At 43.7% G+C, this 27,262-nt stretch overlaps 1 protein-coding gene across 1 annotated transcript in view; it reads right to left on the bottom strand.

Moving 5' to 3' along the window:
- The window catches only part of LOC148539147 (fibronectin-like), a 182,425-nt gene that overhangs the window by 56,103 nt on the left and 99,060 nt on the right, over positions 1-27,262 (bottom strand). Inside the window, 2 exon segments of the mRNA XM_088451819.1 lie at positions 14,134-14,409; positions 14,579-14,845. Of these exon segments, the coding sequence (XP_088307945.1) occupies positions 14,134-14,409; positions 14,579-14,845 (543 nt within the window).

Genomic DNA, 27,262 nt, shown 5'->3' with positions numbered 1-27,262 from the left:
TTGATGAGGTCTGTTCTGGAAGGAAAGGGCGTACCCTTGAGAGACCACTTCCCTTACCCAAATGTCTGTTGTGGTATGACACTGGGCGAACTGAAGAAGTCGGCCTCCCACCTTGGGGTCCCCCAAGGAGAGGCCGGCCCCATCAGGCTGCGGGTTTAGCGTAGGGCTTGGCAGCAGGGTGCCTGGCACTCCAATCCTGTTTCTTGGGCTTTGTGACCTTCTTTGTTCCTGACGGTCTGGGAAAGGACTGAACCTTGGCCTTACTCTGAGAAAGGAAAGTCCGAAAGGACTGAGTTCCTGATCCTGACGGCATTGGGGGCGAGGGTAAGTAGGCCGACTTGGCGGCAGCCAAAGTGTCCACGATTTTGTCCAAATGTGGTCCAAATAAGACCTGGACATTAAAGGGTAGACCAAAACAGAAAAGACCTTCACAACCTTTGGTGCTACCTCATATAGCAGCAGAAAAAGATCAAAATATAAGTCACCAACTTACAGATACAATCATAAACATATAAAGAAATTATCTTACAAGTCCGCGTTTATGAGATGTTCCAGAAAGTGAACCTTTTTCACAGACTCCAAACGTATTTCAATAAGTCCATATGAAAAAACATTGAAAAAGAGAAAACGCTCTTTTATCATACAGTTCATGCCATAAATATTGTACACCTCAGGTGTCAGAAACGGATGGAGAGGTGATAATAGTCCCAATCCAGAATAGAAGTAGATCTTGAGAAAATATCCAAAATGTCCATTCAGATTCACCCCCACCGTGATATGAACAAATGGTGCTTACATGTAAGCTTACATGAATAAAGTATGATACAGGTACATAGCAGTTTCTTTTATGGTCCTCTTTCCCAATCACAAATCCACAGATTTCTCACATGGATAGCGTACACAGGGCCCAAAAAATAAAGGGACCAGACAGTCACAAAGAATAGCTAATATTCAATAGGTTTATTGAAAAAACATTTAAAAACACATAATGGACATACCCTATGTGTAACAAACAATCCTACAGCGAAAGATGGATCCCGGGAATAATGCTAGGTAGGTATAGTGGATCACACGGTAAAAAAACAGCCGATGAAATGCGAGATGTCAGACTAACATCCAAAGCAGCTTCATTCACATATGCAGCCAAGTCTCTGAGGAATCCTACCAGTTCAATTTGTTCACTGGTAGCCTCTACAGGTAAGGACGCTTCCAAGACATTAGCCCAAAGTTCCATGGCCCTGGCCACCCAGCATATAGCCATAGCTGGTCTAGCGACCCCCCCCCCCGAGAGGGAATAAATAGACTTTAGGCATACCTCCACTTTTCTGTCCGTAACATCCTTTAATGATGACATGGACGGCATAGGAAGTGTCACACTTTTGACAAGGCGCACAATATGAGAATCCACCTGAGGAGAAGTTTCCCATTTAAATAAATACCTTTCCTTAAATGGATAAGTGGCCTCCAACCATGTCTGTAGTTGAAATCTCCTGCTTGGAGTTTTCCAGGCTTCCTCCAGATGCTCAACTAGCTGATCCGACAGAGGAAAACTGTCGCTGAGCTTTTAACTTCCTTAAAGAAATGACCAATGTGAAAAGAAATAGTGGGCACTAATCAGGGTACAGTTAAAAAAGGTATTTAATAAGGGGCAATAGGAGTACCTCCAAGGGATAAAAACACATATGGAAATACATAAATGATAATATTCAAAACATATAAATACAACAATTGAGAAAAAATAAAAATAAAATAAAAATAAAAAATAAAAATTAAAAATACAGAATAACCAATAACATAAACCCTAAAAAATAAAAAATAATAAATAATGAAATTATTATGAAATGATATGATAAATACACAGTGTATGCATACACAATAATGATAAAACAGCATGCACCACTCCTCGTATGGTGCTGCACATAGAACTACATAAATGTATTAAACCACAGAGCAATTGCTGTTTGATAAACACAGATGTAGCAATGTTGAATCGATTAGGATACTAAGATCACTTAGCAAGAGAGATACATGTCCTTCAAAAAGCTGTATACATTTGTATCTGAAGTAATTCCTGCTAAAAAATGTTCCCAAAAGAGAAAATTCTCTGAAGCAAGATATAGATGGATCGTAGCTCATACGTGTATAACAATCCCAGTTAGAGCTATAGATGAATCCAATGTCTGTCCACAGCGGGCACTCGTGTAACGCGTTTCTCCGCCTATACGCCCATCAGCGGTTTCCTCAGACAAACCGCTGTGGAGAGACATTGAGTACATGGGCTGCTGTTCCCCTGATCGTGGGTCCCTGCTGATTTGACCATCATACTGGTAAAACACTGCTGCCGGCTTGCTGACCATGCAGCACTTGGTCTGAATAAAAGGGACACATTCAGGGCACAAAAACTGATCGGGACATTTTACAAACACACATGCATGTGATTAACTCTCTCCCGTCTGACAACCCATGCTGCATATCCACAGCCTCTAATTACCAAATATTCGGTTTGGATTCATCTATAGCTCTAACTGGGATTGTTATACACGTATGAGCTACGATCCATCTATATCTTGCTTCAGAGAATTTTCTCTTTTGGGAACATTTTTTAGCAGGAATTACTTCAGATACAAATGTATACAGCTTTTTGAAGGACATGTATCTCTCTTGCTAAGTGATCTTAGTATCCTAATCGATTCAACATTGCTACATCTGTGTTTATCAAACAGCAATTGCTCTGTGGTTTAATACATTTATGTAGTTCTATGTGCAGCACCATACGAGGAGTGGTGCATGCTGTTTTATCATTATTGTGTATGCATACACTGTGTATTTATCATATCATTTCATAATAATTTCATTATTTATTATTTTTCATTTCTTAGGGTTTATGTTATTGGTTATTCTGTATTTTTTATTTTTATTTTCATTTTATTTTTTTCAATTGTTGTATTTATATGTTTTGAATATTTATCATTTATGTATTTCCATATGTGTTTTTATCCCTTGGAGGTACTCCTCTTGCCCCTTATTAAATACCTTTTTTAACTGTACCCTGATTAGCGCCCACTAATTCTTTTCACATTGGTCACTGCTTTTTTGGGGAGTTTCCAGTTTTCCCCACTGTAGAGGGCTGGCTTTTCATTGGGTTCATTTTGAATGTAGTAATTAATACGATCTTTAAATAGGTATTAGCGCTTTTGTTTTTTTCATCTATTGTCTATTTTCCTTAAAGAAAGCATGCTTGGATTTGGCTGCTGGGGTATCCTCGTCCACAATATCCATTGCCACACGGACTGCCCGAATGAGGCCATGTACATAAATTTTGGACTTTGGCTCCACCTCTTTTTGAGGGGGCTCTGTATCAGATAAGTCCTTCCCCATCATTAGTCGACACGTCATCATGATAGTAAGTGGACTGGGATGACAGTACCTCCTTCCTAGCGGTACGCTGGAAGGATTCCCCCTGTAACACCTCCGTCAGGTTTTGCACCGTATTGGAGAGAGTATAACCCATACAGGTTCAGGTGACGCCTGGTAGGGAGAAGGTTGTAAAGGCATATTATGAGCCACAACCAACTGTCGGGAATTCCCTGTGACGTAGATGGCATAGCTACCTGTGGAGTGTACCCCAATTGTGGGGCCACTCGAGGTGCAGCAAGCCGACCCATCAGGGTAGTTAGTGCTTGTGCAAAACAAGCCCAGGGCGGCTCTTGAGAAGAGCTGTGCCCAGCAGGTAGTCCTGCATTTCTGGTACACAGGGTACACAATCCTCCCACAATAATCTCTCCCTCCTTTATTCCAGCCAAACACCTGTTGCAGGACTGCAGGGAATATCAGCTTGTCCAGAATCACTGCCAGACATGATGAATGTATGTGTCAAATCCTTGTGTCTAGTAGGAATAGTGCTACATACACTGACCTACCCATGTAAGAAATTAAATGTACATGAAGAGAAACTATGCTACATGCAGGGGGACCCAGGCTCCACAGCTCCCAGTGAGACCAGCGTTTTTACCACATAAAATGGCAGCTGGAGAACTCATAGGGGGCGTGCCTGAGGAGAGCTGTCTGCAAACGCCAGGCCGCTGTGGAAAGGCGCGCAGAGTAGTGGGGAGGGGCCGGCTGTGCCTTACAGGGAAGGCCCGCTCCCCTGGCATGCTGTTAACCCCAGGGATACCACAATGCTGTGGCCCCCTTTCCCTTGTGGTCTAGTGTCAGAGCAGGTGATGTGCCTGTTGACACGCGCAGCCCTTCCCAGGGACCCCCACCCTGGGCAGTAAAATGAACTGTGTATCAGTGGACGCCCGCTGCGGACGCCCGCTGCTTACCTGAAACGTCCTCCGTGCTGTCCGGCCACGCATCTGGGGGCTTTTGCTAGCCAAAACCCCGACAGCTGCCGCGATACCTGGCGCCATGCCAGCGTCTCGGCGCTGGCGGGGTGTCAGAGTGGCAGCATGGGCATCCTCCAGACAACCCATGCTGACCACTCTGAAGAAAAAAACTATTTTCAGGGGCTGTACATGCAGCCCCCCTTCAAGTGACCCGACTCCGTTCCGAGCACCTACGAAACTGAAGTGCCTTGGCATGGGGGCGGGGTATAGGAGAGGTACCCGGTGCTTCCTGGGAACACAAATTTAACTATTGAGGTGCTCGACGACTGACATCATCAACCTATACCCCAAGGTCTCCTGTGGAGCCCTATGGACCCTGCAGTAGAAAAAACGTTTCACAGTACCATGAATGGCTGGTAGAGATACTGACTGACAGTCCATGGTAGCAAGGAGACCATTCATCTTGGTTTGGTGGAAATGTAAATTCTATTGAGTTTCTCCAGATACTGATTTACTCATTCCATTTTACCACTGCTCTGGGGGTGGTAAGCCAAAGAGAAACTCAGGATGATGTTAAAGCATTTTGTGACACAGTCGGGATAGGGGTCCCTCTCCTGGGGTAGATAGACTCCCTCTTTACACACACAGCAGCCATAGAAACAGGACACAAGTCTAGGGTTATTGTACATACTGGTCGGCGCCAGTCTTTATTGTGCCAAATGGATATAACAAATCATAAACAAAAATCCTAGCCCATGTGGGCAATAACTAAACAGTAGGTACCCTTTCTACCAGGACGGTAGGGCCTACTGCCCACACCGTCAACAATAGCACATGCACAGTAATTACAGGGTTGTCATAACAGTGTCTATGGACATGCTAGCCTGCATGCCTACTTCCCCAGGTGTGAGACACTCAGCTACAACTGAACACAGCTTATATCAGCCAGTTCCAGGTGAAAGTCCTAACGAGACTTCTACCAGGCTGAAAGGCCCAAACCCTGGAATGGCCTGTGGATGGAGCCCTCCTCCTCACATCCACACCCCCAGGACCTAAACCGGCTTTTATCAAAAGCCGATACTCTGGTCTGTTTACAAAACAGACTTCTCCTGGGGTTTTTTAGAACACATAGGCCAAAAACCTAGGACAAACGTAACTGCCATTGACCACTTTACCAGTGCTTCTATCACATATCCCCCCCCCTTTGTTTTGACCTGTGGGGCGGAACAACTGAAACCCCAAAGCAATGCACATGCGATAAAGCATCTGCATTGGCCAGCTGGCTTCCTGGCCGGTGTTCTACTGAAAACTTAAAGTTTTGCAATGCCAAGAACCACTTTGTTATTCTCCCATTTCTCTCTTTGACATCCATTTCAAAGGGGCATGGTCAGTGATCAGCCTGAATTTTCTTCCCACCAAATAGTACCGGAGAGTTTCTAAGGCCCATTTTATAGCCAACGCTTCCTTCTAAACTGTAGCATAGTTTCTTTCATGTACATTTAATTTCCTACTTAGGTAAAGAATAGGGTGTTCCTCACCGTCCTTGATCTGGGATAGGACCGCTCCTATGCCTACTTATGATGCATCAGTTTGCACCACAAACTCCCTGTCAAAATCAGGAGTCACCAGAACAGGTTGGGTATACAACGCTGTTTTTAACGCCTGAAAAGCCTTCTCTGCTTCAGGACTCCATTCCACCATGACTTTATGTTTGCCCTGGTAAGGTCAGTCAGAGGGACTGCAATGGTGGCAAAATTGGGTATAAACCTCCTATAATACCCAGTAATCCCTACAAAAGCTCTTACCTGCTTCTTATTCAGGAGTTTTGGCCAGTTTTGTATGGCCTCAATTTTATTAAGCTGTGGCTTTATCAAACCTCTGTCAATGGTGTATCCAAGATACTTTACTTCTTCCATCCATAGACAACACTTTTTTGGGTTGGCTGTCAAACCGCCCTTATAAATGGAGTCCAACACTGCTTGTACTCTAGGCAAGTGAGACTGCCAATCAGGACTATGAATGACCACATCGTCTAGATAAGCAGCAGCATACTGCCTATGGGGCCTTAGAATCCTATCATCATTCTTTGAAAGGTCGCAGGTGTCCCATGTAACCCAAAGGGCAACATCTTGTATTGAAACAACCCTTCTGGCACTGAAAAAGCTGTCTTTTCTTTGGCATTCTCAGTTAACGGGACTTGCCAATACCCTTTGGTTAAGTCAAGAGTGTTTAAATATCTGGCTGTTCCTAGCCTTTCAATTACTTCATCCACCCTAGGCATTGGGTAGGCGTTGAATTTTGACACACTTTTCAATTTCCGGAAGTCAATGCAGAAACGCACACTCCCGTCGGGCTTTGGAATAAGCACAATGGGGCTTGACCACTCACTATGCGATTCTTCAATTATACCTAATTCTAACATTTTTTTAATTTCTTTAGATACTGACTCCCTTTGGGCTTCTGGAAACCTATAGGGTTTTAGGTTAACCTTAACCCCTAGGTCAGTGATTATGTCATGTTTAATGACCGTGGTTTTCCCGGGCATGTCTGAAAACAAGACCCTATATCTGATAAGGAATTCCTTAACTTCCTGCTGTTGAACTGCTGACAGGGTTTTTGCCACTGTCACTTCGGGAACCAAGGGCCCTGGGTTTACTGGAGGGGCTCGGACGGCTGACAGAGCTGCTCTATCCTTACAGGGTTTTAAAAGATTTACATAGTATATCTGTTCTGGCTTTCTTTTCCCAGGCTGGTAAACTTTGTAATTAACTTCTCCCACTTTTTCTAGAATTTCAAAGGGTCCTTGCCACTTAGCCAAAAGTTTACTTTCTACTGTGGGAACCAATACCAACACTCTGTCCCCAGGAGCAAAGACACGTAACTGAGCATTGCGGTTGTACACCCTCTGCTGTGCCTGTTGGGCCTGCTCCAAGTGCTCTCTCACTATCGGCACCACAGCAGCAATTCTTTCTTGCATTTGGGAAACATACTCAATGACAGTTTTATCCGGACTGGACTGCCCCTCCCACATCTCTTTGGCAATGTCTAGTAACCCCCTGGGCTGTCGCCCATACAACAGATCGAAGGTGAAAACCCGGTGGATGATTGGGGAACCTCTCTTCTGGCCAACAACAAATAAGGCAATAAGTAGTCCCAATCTCTACCGTCTTTGTTCACTACTTTTCTTAGCATGTGTTTTAAAGTCTTGTTAAACCTCTTACTAACCCATTGGTTTGGGGGTGATAGACCGAAGTTCTTAACTCTTCAATTTTAAACAGGCGGCATAGCTCTTTCATGATTTCTGACATAAATGGGGAACCTTGGTCAGTCAGGATTTCCTTAGGTATTCCCAACCTGCTAAAGACATGGACTAATTCCCTAGCAATGGTCTTTGTTGATGTATTGCGCAATGGTATCGCTTCTGGGTACCGGGTAGCGTAATCCATTGTCACTAGAATATATTGATGGCCCCGGGCAGACTTCATTAATGGTCCAACCAAGTCCATAGCTATTATTTCAAAGGGAACCTCAATAATAGGCAACGGGACAAGTGGACTTTTAAAATGCGGCCTCGGAGAATGATATTGACATTCAGGACAGGACGCACAATAGTCAGACACCTCTTTATGGACCCCGGACCAAAACCTCCGCAAGATCCGCTCACTGGTTTTTTTCTACCCCTAGGTGACCTGCCGTTATATGACCATGAGCTAGGTCTAACACTGTTCTTCTGTATGTCTTGGGAACTATTAATTGTTTCACAATGTCTTCCCCCTTCTTAGTCACTTGATACAAAAAATCCTGGCACACTGCCATGTGAGGATATGACAATGGACTATCAGGGTCTATGGGTTTACCATCAATTACTTTTACATTCTCCCTGCCTTTTACCAGAGTAGGGTCATTCAACTGCTCCACGGCAAAGACCTCTCTCCTGACCTCAAGATCAGGCAGGCGATCCACGGGCTCAATAACACTCCCGCCCTCAGTGGGCGGCACACCGCCTGGTGAGCCACCATCACTCTCAAGTTCGCCAACCATGCTAGAAAAAGGGAACATCACAGACTCGGAAGAAACTCCCCCTTCTACTGCATCAGTAACCTTCTCAAATGGGTCAGGGTTGTTTACTTCGGGAACAAATCGGCTTTCCCACAACTTCCAGAAGTGAGCAAAGTCTCTCTCCAATATTGAATCATACATCAGCCCATGCACCAAACCCACAGAGACTATAGCGGAACCACATTGTGTTTCTATGTTCACTTCTGCAGTAACATAATACTGAGTATCCCCATGTATGCAGGTCACTCCAACGGTTTTTCCCTTATGCTTTAAGGGGTTCACCAGGTCCGCTTTCATAAGTGTAACCAGGCTACCAGAATCTAACAGAGCCTCCACTTGGTTTCCTTCTATAGTGACCATACACATTTGCTTATCTCTCTCTGCCTGTCGACCAGCAGAACAAGCTAGCTGTGCAAAGTACGATTGACATAAGCAGTATCACATTGCATGAGTTCAGAGGTAAGTGAACAATTAGCATTAATATGGCCCAAACCACTACACCGGAAACACTGAATTACATTGTTATCTAGTCTTTTACGGGGTAGGAACCTTCCTGGCCTGGCAGGCCTATCTCCAGGTTACAAACCCACAGTCTTAAGTACATTCCACCGCCCAGCACCCTTCTCCCCAGGAACAGTCTTACCCGAGTCCATGGGAGATCGCCGTTGCGCCACTGGGGCTCGGAGGGGCACTTTCAACAGTTCCTCAGCCGCGAGATACTGCTCCACTAATTCAATTAACTGGTCTGCTGTCTTAGCGTCGGCATGGCTCACCTACTTGCGCAGAGTTGCAGGTAGCAATCGCAGATACCGGTCCATGACGACCCTTTCCACTATCTGTGGTCCTGTTAGCGTCTCAGGATCCAGCCATTTTGTGGTAAGGTGGACGAGGTCATGCATCTGTGAGCATGGAGGCTTTTCCGTTTGGAACTCCCAGCGGCGGACTCATTGGACGCGAATGAATATAGTGACTCCTAGGCGAGTTAGGATCTCTCATTTTAGTTTTTCATAGTCTTTTGCATCAGCTAGGCACAAGTCGTAGTAGGCCTTTTGCGGCTCTCCAGACAGGAAAGGTGCCACCAGACTTGCCCATTTTTCCTGGGGCCAACTCTCCCTTTCTGCTGTTCTCTCAAACGCGGTGAGATACGCCTCCATATCATCACCCGTAGTCATCTTCTGTAGGATGTGAATGGCGCGTATGGAGAAGGTGGTGGGGGGAGGACCAGTGGGAGCATCTCCCGACCGGGCTACTAGGTGTTTTACCACATCCTTTAGGGCCTGGCTGTTTTCCGCTAAGGCCTGGCGGGTTTCCTCGATGGTGACTTGTTGATGCCTCTGGGCTGTCTCCAAGGCCAACAGTTGCACCTGGGCGGACTCTTGCTGAGCTCTATTAGCTTCCTGCTGAGCGGCCGTAGCCTGAAGCAAGGATTTTACAATGTCCTCCATGCTGCTTTTAGGTGTGGGTTGGAAGCAAATTCTGGCTTCTCTAAGCATCTGCGAATGCCACCTTCATGAACTTCAATGTTATATCCACCACAAAATATTAGTGTCTGTCACTTTAAATTTTAAACGTAGAAATTTTTTCCATGCTGCAATTTCAGTGTGTTGCCCGCATTCTCCACCAAATGTGACACAGTCAGGATAGGGGTCCCTCTCCTGGGGTAGATACTCTCTCTTTACACACACAGCAGCCGTAGAAACAGGACACAAGTCTGGGGTGCTCGTACAAACTGGTCGGCGCCAGTCTTTATTGTGCCAAATGAATATAACAAATCATAAACAAAAATCCTAGCCCGTCTGGGCAATAATTAAACAGTAGGTACCCTCACTACCAGGACGGTAGGGCTTACTGCCCACACCGTCAACAATAGCACGTGCACAGTACTTACAGGGTTGTCATAACAGTGTCTCTGGACATGCTAGCCTGCATGCCTACTTCCCCAGGTATGTGAGACACTCAGCTAACAACTGAACACAGCTTATATCAGCCAGTTCCAGGTGAAAGCCCTAACGAGCCTGCTACCAGGCTGAAAGGCCCAAACCCAGGAGTGGCATGTGGATGGAGCCTTCCCTCTCCTCACATCCACACCCCAAGGACCCAAACCGGCTTTTATCAAAAGCCGATGCTCTGGTCTGTTTACAAAACAGACTTCTCCTGGGGTTTTTTAGAACACATAGGCCAAAAACCTAGGACAAACGTACCTGTCAGTGACCACTTTACCAGTGCTTCTATCACAATTTATACAGCACACTCCAGAATTTTGAGGTAAAATGTACCCATCGGTCAGAAACAAACCCATGTTGCATTACATTTATTTTACATACTTCTCAACCAATCTTGGAGCTGAGGGTAAACCCTTTAGCGGAATGAAATGGGCAGCTTTAGTGAATCTATCCACCACAAACTAGACTGTATTAAAACCTTGATAGGAAGTTAGCCTAGCCATGAGCCTATCTTTAAGGGAGATATAGAAAATACATACGAGAAATCGGATAGCAAGGAGCTACACTGTCACACAATATTATATAGTCGTGTAAGGCGTCTCACCAAACAGAAATTCATAACACCAATGAAGGCTTCAGAATGAATATCAAATAAGTGAATAAGCACATAATCACACAAAAAACTGAAATATCTACAGCAGACAAAGATCAGCAGACAAAGATAAATGTAAAGAATGACTATGAGAGAGCTTGCGTCATTTAATCTGGTACAGGTGGGTATCAATCCTCCGCTGATATGTCCCTCTCCAAGGCCTCCTCATCCAAATAGGCAGCAGCGTCAGGGGCATTCATGAAATCTTTGAAGGAGTCCCCGTCAAAGAGACGTAGCCTTGTCAGCAACAGGAAATTACATTTTCATTCATCTTTAACAAGACGAGAGCATAGTAGAGCAAATTCTTTACGTGCTCATGTTACTTTAGGAAAATAATCCTGAAATAGGAAAATTCGAGAATCATTCCAACGGAGGTCACAAATCTTTCTAGAGGCCGACCACATAGCTTCCTTATGGAGAAAATTGAGGCATTGAAATATTACAACCCGGAGGCGAACAACTACAGAGTCACCAGACCGCTGGGGGCCAAATCTGTGTGCTCAGTCGATTACCATATACGTGCAAGCTTCAGAGATGTTTAGTAGTTCTGGCAACGTAGTATTAATAAAATCATGCACCTGAGTCCCTCTTACAGATTCTGGCAACCCTATAAGTCATAGGTTGTTCCTGCGGGAACGGTTCTCCAAATCATCCAATTTGGACCAAATTTGATTATGAGTCTTTTGGAGCTTGGCTGTATGAGATGCAAGAGAGGCCACATCTTGAAACATACCTCCCACCTTCTATTCATTGAACTCTAGAAGTGATTCATGCATCTGCCCCTTTATATCTGTAATAGCTTGGGTGAAGGAGCCTGACGAGTTGCAAACATGGGCTCAATAGTTTCTTCACTAGCCCTGACAACTGCTTCATAAGTAGGAGAGAGGTACCTTGTGGAGCCCACCCCAGAGGGAAGTGATGCAGCAGAAGATGTGCTGGGACCAGCAAAGTAAGGCAGCTCCATAGCGTTTGTGACATCAGCCCTGTCTGTAGCCGCGGCCATGCTGGAATGCCTGCGCTGTCGGTCAGCCTTCAGTTTCTGCATTTTAGATGGCATGGAGGAGGGGAAATACAGCAGGGAGAGAAGCTGGACAGCCTGAAAGAGACTTGGGTGGGTCGAAGAGGTCCAGTGTGGACCGTGAGGGGTGATATGGAGGTCAGGGCTCACACGGCTGTCTACATCGGCACCAGAAGTGGAAGTCTCAGTCCACCATCCCATTTAACTGGATTGAAGTATGACTGCTCCTCACACTCTGAGATTGGCAGTCCCAAATGGCGAATGGTAAACTCGTTAAAATAGTCGCTCTACATCTAATAGTGCAATGAATGATGAGCACTTGAGTAGAAGCTGATGCATTGAGATGACAGGTGTAGATGCGATTTGTTCTTCATTGAAAGGTGTCTGATCTGAAACTACGTCCAAGGTTGATTTTATTTTTGCCAATACTCCAAGGCAGAAGTGCACCAACACAGACTTCTGCATTAGGAGGGACCTGACCAGGGGCGTATCTATAATGGGTGCAGCGTGTGCGGGGAACATGGGCCCCGGGTGTCCGGCGCTGTAAAAGGAATGGCCGTGGCGGCCATTTAATTATCATTTGCGCAGTACAGGGAAAAATGCCCGCAGCGGCCATTTTCCCGGTGACCAGGTGCATACACTATAGACACTGGGCACACTCTAGTGCCCAGAGTCTAACTCCGTCGCTGGCCGCGCACACCTCAGTGTACTGCCGGCCGCCGGACGGAGCCCGTGTTGAGACTGCACATGGGGCCCCTCCTCTCTAGAAACACCCCTGGACCTGACTAAGCCTTGCAGCAAAAGTATCTTCTCTGGGAAGAACACCAGTTGTTGGGTGTCCAAGAGCTGACTCAGGAAAGGCAATTCCCTGGGGTGGAATCAGATGGGATTTAGCATGGCTGCTTATTCAACCATAAGACTTGTACAGCTTGTGGTGACTACCATATAAAAAATAATACTATTAATAATAATAATGTAGAAAGCACAATTTTCTATTATTTTCACTCTCACATATGGAATTTGTATCTGGATCAGTGATAGATGTAGTTGCTAGTTCACAAATATCTATGTATGTGTTATAAGTGTATTACTGTATTTGTTATTATGTTTATTATATACCTGTATGTTTTATCTGGAAGATTGTTGTACTGTCCTATAAATAAACAGTGATCATTGCTGTGATTTATCCTCATATGTCTTGTCCTGTACTCCTATATCTTGTCATGTCTCATTCAGTGACACTGTTACTATATCTATTTCTTTGGCTCTACTACTGAGTCTGATATTTCCCTTACAGAATTCTGGGCCTGATTCTGACCCGGTCGCAAGCGCTGTGCGCTCGCAACCGGGTCAATGGTGGGCCAGTGCGCATGCGCACGATGACGCCGGGTCCGTCTTGCGCATGCGCGAGACCCGGATAGCGATGGGCACTCCGTCGCTCCGGGTCTCGTACCAAAGGGGGCGTGCTGTCGATGTTGAGTGACAGCACGCCCCCTTTGGTGGGCAGGCCGGGGGGTGGCTGCCCAAACGGAGGCATTCCCATGTGAACGCCTACGTTTGGGGGCGGCCCCACTGACATCACAAGTGATGTCAGTGGGAGAAATTTCGGCTGTTAGAAATCTCTCTGTGGCATGCGGCAACGAGACCCTGCCACAAGGGTCTCGTCGCAAGCCCGAGGGTCGCGATGGTCTTGACCATCTCGACCATCTTCCTGGCCGCTCACTATAACTGTGGGTGGTCACCCACAGCTATGCGAGCGGCCAGGAGGCCGTTAAAAAAAAAATAGCCCGGCCCTGATTCAGAGCGAGCGCTCTGTTAGAGCGTCCGGCTCTGAATCAGGGCCTCTGTCCTGTAATAACTGACCCATTTGTCCTCTGTCCAATTCCGCTTAGTGAGGTATAACTTAAAGATATAATGTGACTTCCCATAAGAGTGACCCTATATACTGCAAAAGGCCTCCAACTCCTCACTGTCCCCCCACACTCCCCATACACTGTACTCTCTCTCTCTCTCCTGTCCTAGCAGTCACTTCTTCTGTTCCCGTCACCTCGTTCATGTCTCTCAGCTGGATAATGTTGAATCAACATTCTGCAGATCCCCAGACCTTGTTTTCATGATCAGGATTGTACTCACATGTGCAGGTAGTTACTGACACATTGTCAGACTCAGTGACATTATCCCCAGCTCTTGTATATACCATGAATGTATATGTTTCTCCTGGTGTTAGACTCATTATTGTAGCTGATTCATTTGTCACTATTGTATTATTTATCATTGTAGCTGATGATGTGACATTTGTCTGGACTCTGTAGGTGTAAGATGCCTGATACTCATTGGGTTTACTCCAGGACAGAGACACAGAGACCGTGGAAGATGAAGTGTTTATCAGTGATGTCACCGGCATCGGTTCTATGATGAGAGAAATAACACACAGGATCAGTGAGGACAGAGGTTACAGTAAGGAGATATACATACATCTAATATTACTTTTACATCTACTCTGAGAACTAATTTCCACATCTATGATACAGCTTATGTAACTGACTGCTAGTAGCTAAAAGGTATGAGACATACTTACTAGTGTACACAGACGCGCTAACAGGTAAACTCTGATACTTGCAGCCTCCGACTGTTACCACAGTAATGGTGTAATTAGTCCCAGATGTCAGGCTCTGAAGGGTGATATTTGTTGTGTTACTTGATACAGTCCAAGTGCTGGAAGAATTCCCATAAGTTATATTATATGACTTTATTACACCTGTCATATTGGCTGGCTCTCCCCAGGATAGTGTGATGTTGTTTACTCCAACTGTGATAAAGGTTATGTTTCCTGGTTGTGTTGGATCTGTGTAAAAACATAGAAATATACATAACTGAGGACATATACAGGCTGGGGCTGATTCTCAGTTGATAACAAAGCAGAATAACAAAAGTATCTTTTCATCTGGTCAAATCATGCTGTAATGTAAGTGGTACAAATACATTTATTTATAGTGCATGCAGGGTAAATACTGGCTGCTTTTGCATATAGAGCCTGATACAGAAATGGGTGCAGAAGTTACAGCCATTGTGTCTTAGTACATAGAGGCTGTGATAAAATATGATAACACCACAGGAGGCATCTTATGTAAATAGACACCTCCTTGTCAGCTTCTCTGATCCGCTGCTGTGTCCTAAGACATAGCATGGGATCATCTGTGTGAGCAACAGCTATCTGAGTAACCCTTAGGTTGGTATTTTCATGCTGCCTGGGCTAGTGACGCTGAGTACAAGGACGCAGCCACTGGCCTCAGAATACCCAGAAAATGGGGCAGGCACACCCCTGTATTATGAGATGCCGGCAGTCACTCACCAGGATGCAGCCAGTGCTGTTGAGGTAGTTGGCGTCACACCTAGGATGAATATTGCTGTGATATTTGGTATGTTCCACTCGGCCCATGATATGTCAGGTCTCTGTCATGTCCCCCTTGGCAGGTCATATATAACATGGCTGTAGAATTGTCTAATTGGACTTTTATTATAAGTCCTTATTACAGAGACTGAGCCTAATCAAAATTACCCTGTCGTACATGTGGAGAGACTAATACACAGAACAGAGGTGCGGAGTCTAATAGAATAAGTAAACAGCTTAGGAAGCAGGAACGCTGGAGTTAGGAATGAGATCTAATACTCTGGCACTTGTCTGTGCTCAGAGTCTCTCTTTCATAGGGAGGTGATTTGAATTTGGCACCGAATGTGATGTCACATTTGGCGTGCTATTCACCTTTTAATTTTAAACAGGTCAGCAAATGCTCCTATAGAAGCTTTGGGTGCCTTCAGTACACAGTGGGGGGAAAAAAGGAGGTAGAAGGAACCAGCCACTTGCATGCCATTGCGGCTGGTGGTGCCTCCAGAGACCAAGCTGCTGTGGGGACATGCCAGCCCGGTGGAGACCAGCACTGCCAGACCCAGTAAGTGAGCTCAGGGCTCTGGTGTAATGCAACATTATCATCCCTTCTAGGGGTGGTCACCGAACACCACAAAAAATTTTTTTCGGGAAACTTCTGGTGAAACTCGCATAGAAGCTTTGGAACATGGACAGGTGATGCCTTAACTCAATAGTGATCCTTGGGGCCATCCCCTGGGGATGGTAGGACAAAGAGAAACTCAGGTTGATGTTAAAGCATTTATACAGCAAACTCCTGAATTTTGAGGTAAACTGTACCCATCGGTTAGAAATAAACCCATGCAGCCTTACATTTATTTTACATACTTCTCAAACAAGCTTGGAGCTGAGGGAAAACCCATTAGCGGAATGAAATGGCCAGCTTTAGTGAATCTATCCACCATGAACTAGACTGTATTAAAACCTTGATAGGAAGTTAGCCTAGCCATGAGCCCATATTTTAGTAAGACACAGAAAATACATTCAAGAAATCAGATGTCAAGTAGCCACACTACCATAGATAACATGTAGAATATAATCTGTAGGAGAGGTCATTAGGACCTCAAAAATTTAACAGGTAATAAAGGTAAAAATGGTAAAAAAATGGAAAAACACCATAACATTCCCAACAAAGTGGGAGTACGGATTGTTTCTAAAAAGCAACCTATCCTATACAAAATATATGTGACTTTTCTTAGAAATACAGTACAAAAATCGTACAACATGAACATTAATTAGAGCTCTGATAAATTTCTGGCCTATCAAGCTCACTATTAATAGAACTGTGACACAATATTAAATAGTCGTGTAAGACATCTCACCATATAGAAAATCGTCACACCAATGCAGGCTTCAGCATGGGATATCAAATAAGTGAATAAGCACATAATCACATAAAAAACTGAAATATCAAAAGCAAAGATAAATGTATAGAATGACTATGAGAGATCTTGCATCATTTAATCTGGAACAGGTGGGGATCAATCTTTTGCCGATATGTCCCTCTCCAAGTCCTCATCCAAATAGGCAGCAGTGTCAGCGGCGTTCATGAAATCTTTGAAGGAGTCCCCGTCAAAGAGATGTAGCCTTGCCAGGAACAGAAGAGCAAATTTTTGTTTATCTTTAACAAAATAGTGGAGCAAATTATTTATGTGCTTGTGTTACTTCAGGAGAATAATCCTGAAATAGGAAAAATCAGGAATCATTCCAACAAAGGTCACGAATCTTTCTAGAGGCCGACCACATATCTTTCTTATGGAGGAAATTGAGGCATCGAAAGATTACAACCCGTAGGCGAGCATTTAGAGAGTCATCAGACCACTGGGGGCCCAATCTGTGTTCTTGTTCGATCACCATATACGTGCAAGCTTCAGCGATTTTTAATAGTTCTGGCAACGAGGTATGTATTAATTAATAAAATCATGCAGCTGAGTCCCTCTTATAGATTCCGGCAACCCTATAAGCCACAGGTTGCTCCTGCGGGAACGGTTCTCCAAATCGTCCAATTTGGAGAGGCCACATCTTGAAACATACCTCCCACCTTCTGTTCTGTACATTGAACTCTAGAAGTGATTTGATGTATATGGCTCTTTAAATCTATAATAGCTTGGATGAAGGAGGCTGACGAGTTGCCAACATGGGCTCGATAGTTTCTTTACTAGCCCTGACAACTGCTTCATAAGTGGGAAAGAGGATCCTTGTGGAGGCCCCACACAGGGAAGTGATGCAGCAGATGTGCTGGGACCAGCAGAGGATGGCAGCTACATAGTGTCTGTGATATCAGCGCTGTCTGCAGTATGAATTCCTACCTATCTATACACCATAAATGTCACTATTTAGTGATATAAGTCGCACAAGAAATAATTGCTTTCCAGACTGTGATTGTGGTTCCAAAGCACAAAAAGATATTATGCACCAAAAAGCAGATAGTTACACGCTGTGATCTAAATACAATTAGCGCAAACAGATTATACAATCACTAGGTACAGTCGAATACATACGCATGCGCTTTGAATCCAGATTCCCGGCATCACCTATGAAACCTCCATCAACAGCAAAGAAAAGATGACTGACTAGCAGGTTCAGGGTGCTTGCATATAAACCCTTGCAGAGATAGGCAATACAATAGAACAAGTTGGCATAATCCCATTGGTTCTTCTTCCTGGTTCTCCTGTTATGATGCAGTTCATAGGTCAGTTTGTATTGTAATAGTTCAGCCTTCAACAGCTTCTTTGTGTCCGTTTTCCCGCCGAAGAACAAGTCTAAAAATGGCTAATTACATTACATGAACAGAGTACATTTCAATGCCTATCTCTCTATGATCCATAATTCCCATACGCATGTTGCGATTTCCTTGCCGATGGAACCGGAAATCTGCAAATAAACAGTGGTTCAGAATGGTACCAAACACGGTCTGTTTATCATATACTAAACCTGAGATCATAAATACAGTCGCTTTATTACATAATTAATAAGGAATATAATCTTGGATATTAACCTTAATGCTGGGGAACCTTTCTATGTAAGTGTGCAATGTGTAAGTATAAGGATATTAAGAAAAGACGCTAGTTAGCGTTGTGCGACTACATATTTGTGGAGTACACCGTGGTACATGTTTTGCAGGGTTGTTCATATTATATGTTTTAGTAAATGTATGTATTTATATGAGGACTTTTAACATTGTTCTATTGCGTGGGAATCGCACGACGCTAAATAATAGCATCGCCGTATGCACTGATATTGTGGGATTCGTTAAAATGGCGTCTTGTTGCCATTGCAAAATGACGTAGTGCAGATTTTAATTACAACAGATTCTGTCTCAGCCAATTAACGGGTTCCACAGTCCACCCTTTGATAGCAAACAACACGCTATCACACTTTGATTTTAAAAATTAATTTAGGCTTACACTATGACATATTATTTAAAGTTATATTATGGGATGGCTCAAGGTGGTTCTTAAACCATCAATAATGTGTCTCTGGGAGGGACATAAAAGTACCCTTATACTCACACCACGGATCTTGGGAGATCATGGGAAAGATGTGGGGATGCACCTAACCTATAAAAGAAGTCTTGAAGGGGATAGGGACTGCATTATTTAAGATGTTTAAAATAACATTTCATAATACATTTCATGCATGGCTAAATTTATACATCATCTGATGGTACATTCTAGTTCAGGGTTGTAATGCAGTTCTTCATTTACTTTGGTATTCATTGTTACTACTGACCACCATCATAATTTAATTCCTTTGATTTACCTTATCTTTACATTTTCCATATTTCAACACAGTAGGAACACATTTGACACATAAGCCAATTACTATGATGACAACCAATATGAGGATCAGGAGTTTACCTATGCTAGCTACTATTTCCTGGACCCACTCTCCTAGACCGGAGAACCATTTCACTGGGTTCAACCATGAAACCCATTCTTCTACCTTCTCCCCTACTTCAGCCACTGAAGCATTATGGTTCTTCCGAAATTCCCATTTCAGCTGCAGAATATCATCCATCTTCCAGTCTATCACCTCCTTGGGGTCACTAGTATCATTTGTAATATATGTGCAACACTTTACACCAAATTGGGTGGCCAAAGTTACACAATACCCTCCAGTGACAACTGTTAAATAATTTAACACTAGCCTATGTTGCACAAATTCTTTCTTATAAGCTTGTAACTCCCTACCTGTATACCTAAACGTGTCATCATACATCTCGGTGATATTATCTATTAATTTAGCAAGATCTTGGATATATCTAAAATTTTGTGTACCCCGAGCGATCCAATGCGACTAAAACTTGAAAGCCAGTTATTTCACTAATCAATTGTGTGGCTTTATGTACATCACCAGGTATCATATTTCTTTTGTCTCTATGTTCATACTGTGTGTGAAGATATGGTGATGGTGTGTTTTTATGAATACCAAGCATTTCACCATGTGTAAGGGTCATAACCTATGGGAGTACTCTTCCCAGATAACACAAACCTTCGGAACTCGGAGAGAGACACTTATACGCTTTTCTTCCACATATAAAATATACATCATCGGGGAGAACATAAGGGATAGTAAACCTCTTTATCGTCACACACATTTCCCTAGCAAGTGATCCTATTTCAGGTTCTCCCATTTGACTCATGCAAGTATCTGGTTGTAATATCTTGGCACAATACCCTTCTGGTACCCTACCAACCATTTATTTGGTGGAACTTAGTGTATATTTATACCGGAAGTGTCTTCCACCTAGTCTAATTGTGCGTAAGAGTTCAAGATTTATAGGTTCACCATCAGCTCTTAGTGAGAAGGTCATCGTCTGGTTATTCACCGTCACCTCCCAACTTCCTGGTTTATTGAAGTTGGTGATGTCCAAACATAGAAGTGATTTATCTACTTGGTACTTGGAAATTTTCCATCCAGTGCATCCCCTCTTTGCAGAGACATTTAATGGGAACGGCACTAACCCTACATTATGCTGTCCCTGAGGCACATGAGAACACACCCAACAGTCAGTCTGGTTTAAAACTTTGCCCACCATAGTATGATAATCCTCTAAAGGATACCCACCCCAATACTGGTTATACTTAGGCTGGCACTGTTGGATGCATCTCTCATCGACTACGGACCCACAAAACTCACACATATAATAATCCTCAGACGATAGACCTTCACACTGTCTCCGAGTTTCCAGAATAACAGATCTCTTAACAATTACTGTACTGGGTTTAGTCAGGTACCGCCCTTGTGACTGTATTGCTCCTTCTCCCAACTCCACTCCATTGATATCACCATCGGCTCCCCTCTCCATCCTCTGTCACGGAAACCAGAGATCCCGATACATCCCAGGATAATGAGAACTCTGGGAGAAAACACAAAGATAACCACAGCAGACCAATCCATTGCTGAAAACAATGATCTACAAATTTCTTTAGCTCAGGTATCTCACTGTAACCTTTAACCTTCCCGGAACAAACTCGCAATTCACAGGTCTACGTTATCTGCCTCGATTCCGCCTTGTCTCTCCACTGGCTGGTTGACCTTCTTACAGTGGGTGGAATGGACGCAGGTATCTCTCTTTGCCACTTTAAAAGAAGTTGTACTCGTCAGCAACACCTGATACGTACCTTCCCACCGATCTGTCAAACAACCTGAACGCAAAAAAATTCTGATCATAACAAATTGTCCAGGTTCAACATCATGACAGTTTGTTTCTGGCAACAATTTCAGTTTCTGCTGTTGCTGCTTTAACTGTTTACTCATTGTTATAAGATACCTTACAGTAACCTCGTTGTTACTTTTCAAATCTTCCTGCGGACTTATAATCAAATGAGGTTGTCTACCAAAAAGTATTTCAATGGGGGACAGATTGAGAGGGGGTCTAGGAGTTGTCCTGATACTATGAAGGACAAGTGGTAGTGCTTCTGGCCAACCCAGTCCAGTTTCCGCCATGATTTTACTTAATTTATTTTTAATAGTCCCCTTCATTTTCTCCACCTTGGCACTGGCTTGCGGTCGGTAGGGGGTATGAAGTCTACTATTAAAACCCATCAGCTTACACAAGTTTTGGAAGACATCACCTGTGAAATGAATACCCCTATCACTTTCAATAATTCTAGGGATACCATATCTGCATACAAATTCCTGAACTATTTTCTTAGCAGTAAACGCAGCAGTATTAGTGGCAGCTGGGTATGCCTCAACCCAATTAGAAAACACATCAGTGCACACTAATACATACTTGAGATTCCTGCAGGGTGGTAATTGGATTAAATAAATTTTTTATTACCTGAAAAGGTCCGTCTGTCGGAGGAATGTGGGATGGTTCGGTAGGGATGGTTTTCCCAATGCTTTTCCTCAAGCAGGTCAAACAGGACATTGCTCTTTTTTCCACTTGGGAAGAAAAACCCGGTGCACACCAGTATGCTCTCACCAATTTGCACATACCTTGCTTTCGCAAGTGAGTCAGACCATGCGCTGCCTCAGCCAGGCTTGAGTAGGAAGCCTTGGGGGCCACTCGCTTACCTTGTCCATCTCTCCAGAAGACTCTTGCCCACATCCCTTAGACCTCCAGACTGCCTTTTCTTGCATGGAACACAAATTTTGCATCTCAATTAATTTCTGCATGTCAATCGTTTGAAACATCATTTGGTAAATTGGCACATTCACTTTTAACCCTGCTTCCCATTTGCCAGCTTCATCTGCCCTGTTGTTGCCAAGTGACACTGGATCATCCTCACATGTATGGGCTTTACACTTAATTACGGCCACTGCCTTAGGCAATTGGATCGCTGTCAGTAGTCCTTTTATATGTCTGGAATGTGTGACTGATGTGCCTGCTGCTGTCATAAAATTTCTCAGACGCCATAGAGCACCAAAATCATGTACCACCCCGAAGGCGTGTAGATATTAGCAGATTTATCTTCTGCTAATTCACAAGCTCTTCTTAGTGCCACCAGCTCCGCCACTTGGGCCGAGTGAGGTGGACCAAGAGGTTCGGCTTCTATGATGTCTTCGTTATTTACCACAGCATAACCTGTACATAACTCTCCAGTGTCAGTTTGTCTATGACAACTCCCATCCGTGTAAAATGTCACATCTACATTTTCTAAAGGTGTATCCCGTATGTCTGGTCTTGCAGTAAAGGTCTGGTTCAGATATTTCATACAATCATGTACATCAATATACCTGCAGAACTCACCTTCTGCCAGTGACTCACCTCTCTCCACCCTTTGTGCATCCTGTTGCACATATGGTAAATACGTTGCTGGATTTAACGTACTGCACCGTTTGATGGTGATGTTTGCAGGTGCTATTAGGGCTAGTTCCCATTTTGTGAACCTAGCTGAGGCGACATGTCTGGTTTGGGCAGAATTCAGCAAAGCAGATACAGCATGGGGTGTATAAACAATCATATCATGGCCTAATACTACATCTTCACTCTTACTGACCAATAGAGCAGTTGCTGCTACACTTCTCAAACAGGTGGGGAGTGATCTTGCCACAGTGTCCAACTGTGCACTGTAGTATGCTACGGGCTTACTGGCGTCACCATGTTTTTGTGTGAGGACACCTGCTGCACAACCATTAGCTTCCGTACAGAACAAATCAAAAGATTTTTCATAATCAGGTATTCCCAATGCAGGTGCTCTTGTCAGACTATCCTTAAGGTTAAGGAAAGCCTGCTGCTATTTCCTCTGTGTGTATGACACGATCGGGCTTTGAGGAAGAGACTAAGTCCTGTAATGGCAAGGCCAAAATAGAAAAACCTGGGATCCACATTCTGCAGTATCCACACATTCCCAAGAAGGTAGGATTTGCTGTTGGTTCTGCGGCAGTGTCATGGTCTGTATGGCTTGGATTCTGTCAGTGATCAGATGTCGTAACTCCTGGGTTAGGCAATGTCGCAAGTATGTAACCCTGGACTGGCATGGCTGTAGTTTGTCCTTAGCAACCTTGTGTCCTGTTTGCGAGAGATGAAGCAATAAAAGTTTAGTATCATTTAAACATGACATAAACGAATCAGAACACAACAATAAATCGTCCACATATTGTATTAGAACATATCCATTGGCAGGTTGAAAAGATTGTAAACAGTCGTGTAAGGCCTGGGAAAAGATACTGGGGCTGTCTATGAAACCTTGCAATAATCGTGTCCATGTATATTGTACCCCCCCCTGTATGTAAATGCAAATAGGTACTGACAGTCAGGATGAAGAGGGACAGAGAAGAACGCAGAACAGAGGTCAATGACAGTGAAATGTGTTGCATTTGATGGGATCTGCATGAGAATGACAGCTGGATTCGGCACTACGGGGAATTGGCTTTCTACTACCTTATTAACCCCTCTAAGGTCCTGTACCAGCCTATAATCCCTCCCACCACTCTTTTTCACTGGAAAGATGGGACTGTTAGCTACACTCGCTGTATGGACTAAAATTCCCTGTTGTAATAAACGCTCAATTATGGGATAAACCCCTATCTCTGCCTCCTGTTTTAATGGGTACTGGGGAATTTTTGGAGCTTGCCTACCGCTTTTTAAATTTACCATTACGGGAGCTATGTTTGCCATCAATCCAGTGTCCTGTCCATCTTTGGTCCAGAGGGACCCCGGTATCTGAGATAACATTTGTTCTACTTGAGATGGATTTTTATCTGAAACAGTAGAGTGAAAAATAAACCTTTGGGGAGTGTCCAATATATCCCTCACCTCGTGCACAACTCTCTCTGGGATATCTAGAAATATACCATCAGGGGTACAATAAATGACACATCTAATTTTACATAACAAATCCCTTCTCAGTAAGCTAGTAGGGGCCGCTGCTGCCAGGAGAAACGCGTGCCTGGTATGCAATGGACCAATAATAACCTCTGCAGATTTGGTTAAAGGATAATGTTGCTCTTTACCCGTTACCCCCATTGCTGGTACTGTTTCGCTGGTCACCTGTAAATTAGATGGAGATTTTACCACTGATCTGGTCACCCGTGTCTACAAGAAAAGAATGTTTAGTACCAGCTACGTCAATTAACATTACAGGTTCTTCTCTAGCATCCCGAGTTAACCTGACTGGCTGTAGACTACAGGTATGACCTGCCCCCTAGCGTTGACTCTTACTCTCCAATACAGTATTTAAGGCCACAATTGGAGCAGGTGACTGTGGGGAATTTTCCCTGCATTCTGCATATATCCCTTATGTGGATATCTAGGTACTCCCTGGTTAGGGGGTCCTTCCCTCTTCACCTTACAGTTCCTATTTCCATGTCCCACTTGGTTGCAGTTAAAACACCTTCGTGAGAGGGGTGGGAGAAAAGGTTGTTGTGTGGGTTGGGCGGTAGAGAAAGATTGTGAGTGTGGGTATGAATTTTGGGGGTAATATGGTGGCTAAGGTAAGTATGGGTTTTGTGGCTGTGTGTGATAAGTGGGGTAGGGCTGTTTGTGGTGGTGCAGGATTGGTGAGGGCGTGTAGCTGTGCAGGTGCATGTGTGTCTGGTGGCTGTCATGGTATATTCATTCCTTCTAGAGCTTGAATGCTAACAGCCATTAGCTTCTCGCTCTGGGTCTCTCTCTTCTTGAGGATGTTTTTATCGTGCTCAATAACAGACTGTGTCTACAGTAACTCCCCTCCAGCCAGGTAGAGAGGTCTGGACTCGGGTCTTTAGATTGTCTTTAAGACCATCCATAAGTACTGTGATGACCATTTCCCTATGGTGAATGTTATCTTTAATATCGTCTATCCCAATGTACTGGGTGATAGTTTGCAGAACTCGGGTACAGTAATCTTCTGCAGATTCACTCTCTTTTTGTTTTATGATGAAAATTTTACTCCAGCTAACTACTACCGGAAAATTCATTTGTGAATTGAAACGTTGACCTGACTACGGGAACTCTGTGTGATTATTTCATACATATGCTTGAGTGCTGCCTACTGTATATGTACTTTATATATATATATATATATATATATATATATTACTAGCTGGAGTATCCGGGGCAGCCCGGGATTTTAAGAATGTTTGTTTACACATCATCCTCCAACAAACCTGTCCTTAGGCAGGCATCACGAAAAGTGTGACAAGCTTCCTCATCCACAGTCCTAAGGTCTTCGAAGGAAGTAAGACCTGTAATGGTGTAAAGCAGGGGTGGGGAACCTTTTTTCTGCCGAGTGCCATTTTGATATATATAACATTATTTGCGGGCCTGGTGCAGGCCACGCCCCCTCCGTGTGACAGCACACAGGGCGAGGCCACAATCACTGGTGATTACAGCAATGCCCAAAGCATCCTGAGGATGCTCCAGGGAGCTGTAAAGCAGTGGTGTGACCATCTGGAACGTCCTAAGGATGCTCCAGGCGGCACTGCTGCATAGATTCTGGCTGCAGGGTGCCATTCTAGGCGCCCTGCTAGCCAGATGAGGATAGCTGAATAAGGCTCATAGTGCCAAACCAAATGATTCAGCGGGCCTTATACGGTCCCCCGGGCCTGAGGTTCCCTATCCCTGGTGTAAAGCAAACTTCGGAGATAGAAGCATTCAAAACTTGTCGGATGTACAGTGTAAACACGGCCAAGAGCTTCTGTTGCTCTGATACCAGGATGACTGTGCACTCCCCGGGTTGCTGGATCGCACTATGAAATGCACAGCAACAACTTCCAGTTCCTTTTGCAGCTGTTTCCGGCATTTAGGGTCTCCACGGTGTATAAGATTCATCCAATCGGTTTTACCCTTCAGGGGCTGACAAAGGAATGAACCGTAAGTAGCCTCTGTGCGTTCCATAGTGCGGTCCAGTAACCAAGGAGGTAGAGGAAAAAGTTGGTCGCCACTGTTGACTCCATCTAGTTGTGTAAGCTGATGCAAGTATAAATAAAAATTTGTGCTGCAGAGCTGCGTTTTTTGCATCCCAGTATAGTTGCCATCTTTATAGGCCTGATTCTAAATCAGATGGATCTCTCCTCATGGATGCAGATAGCATTTTTACCATATTCAGACTCCTAATAAGCCTGACTTAATATCAATAGTGGTTATAAATTCATACAGTATTTAAAAGGTACTGTAAACTCCACGCGAGAGCCATATTAAATGATGTTCAGAGACTTAGATTATATGCTACAGAATAAAAATCCATAATTCCTTAGTATGTAGCAAAATGCATGTTATAAAATCAAATTATTAGAATAATAAAAATATTAAAATGTTATTTTTGTTTATTGACCTTGCAGATGGCCCAAGAAGAATGGTGTCCAAATCTGCATCTAACAATAAACCAAACAGGACAATGCTTTATTCTTCTTTGGTATTTTAGGTGTAGAACCATGAGAGATCTTGGCTTGTAAACTGTGGAATGTAAACTGTGGATTTGTATTGAAAGACAAAAAGAAACATTTTCGCTTCTATATAGTAGAGATAGAAAAGAAAAAATAGTAGATAAGTTAGATCCTTTTCTAATTCCATAACTGACCTGTAGAGGGCGAATGCTATGCAAAAATTGTGGGTTTTAATTAATTAAAAATGAACAGTAATTAATTTCGATTTCAAATTTTTTGAGCTGCCTCCACCGTGTTTAATACGCTCGTATCTAAAATTTCACGATCTTGGTTTGTAAACTGTGGATTTGTATACAAAGACAGAAGGACAAACTTTGACTTTTATATAGTAGATATATTGTCTTAGCAATAAGAATTACAGGTTTAATATGTATCAGTTTTAACATGTGCAGAATAGCTGACAGCAAGTCTCAGTTTCATAAACAAATGAGCTAACTGAAGATAGCATTTGTCTGCAATAAGCAGAAATGAAGGCTAATCATGTCAGAATTCTACATGGGAACAAAAAGATAACACAGA

The sequence above is a fragment of the Taudactylus pleione genome, unplaced genomic scaffold, assembly GCF_031769625.1.
Source record: "Taudactylus pleione unplaced genomic scaffold, aTauple2 ptg000027l, whole genome shotgun sequence".
In the NCBI taxonomy this organism is placed as follows: Eukaryota; Metazoa; Chordata; class Amphibia; order Anura; family Myobatrachidae; genus Taudactylus; species Taudactylus pleione.
The sequence above is the reverse complement of the archived record's forward strand: the minus strand, read 5'-3'. Positions and strand labels throughout refer to the sequence as shown.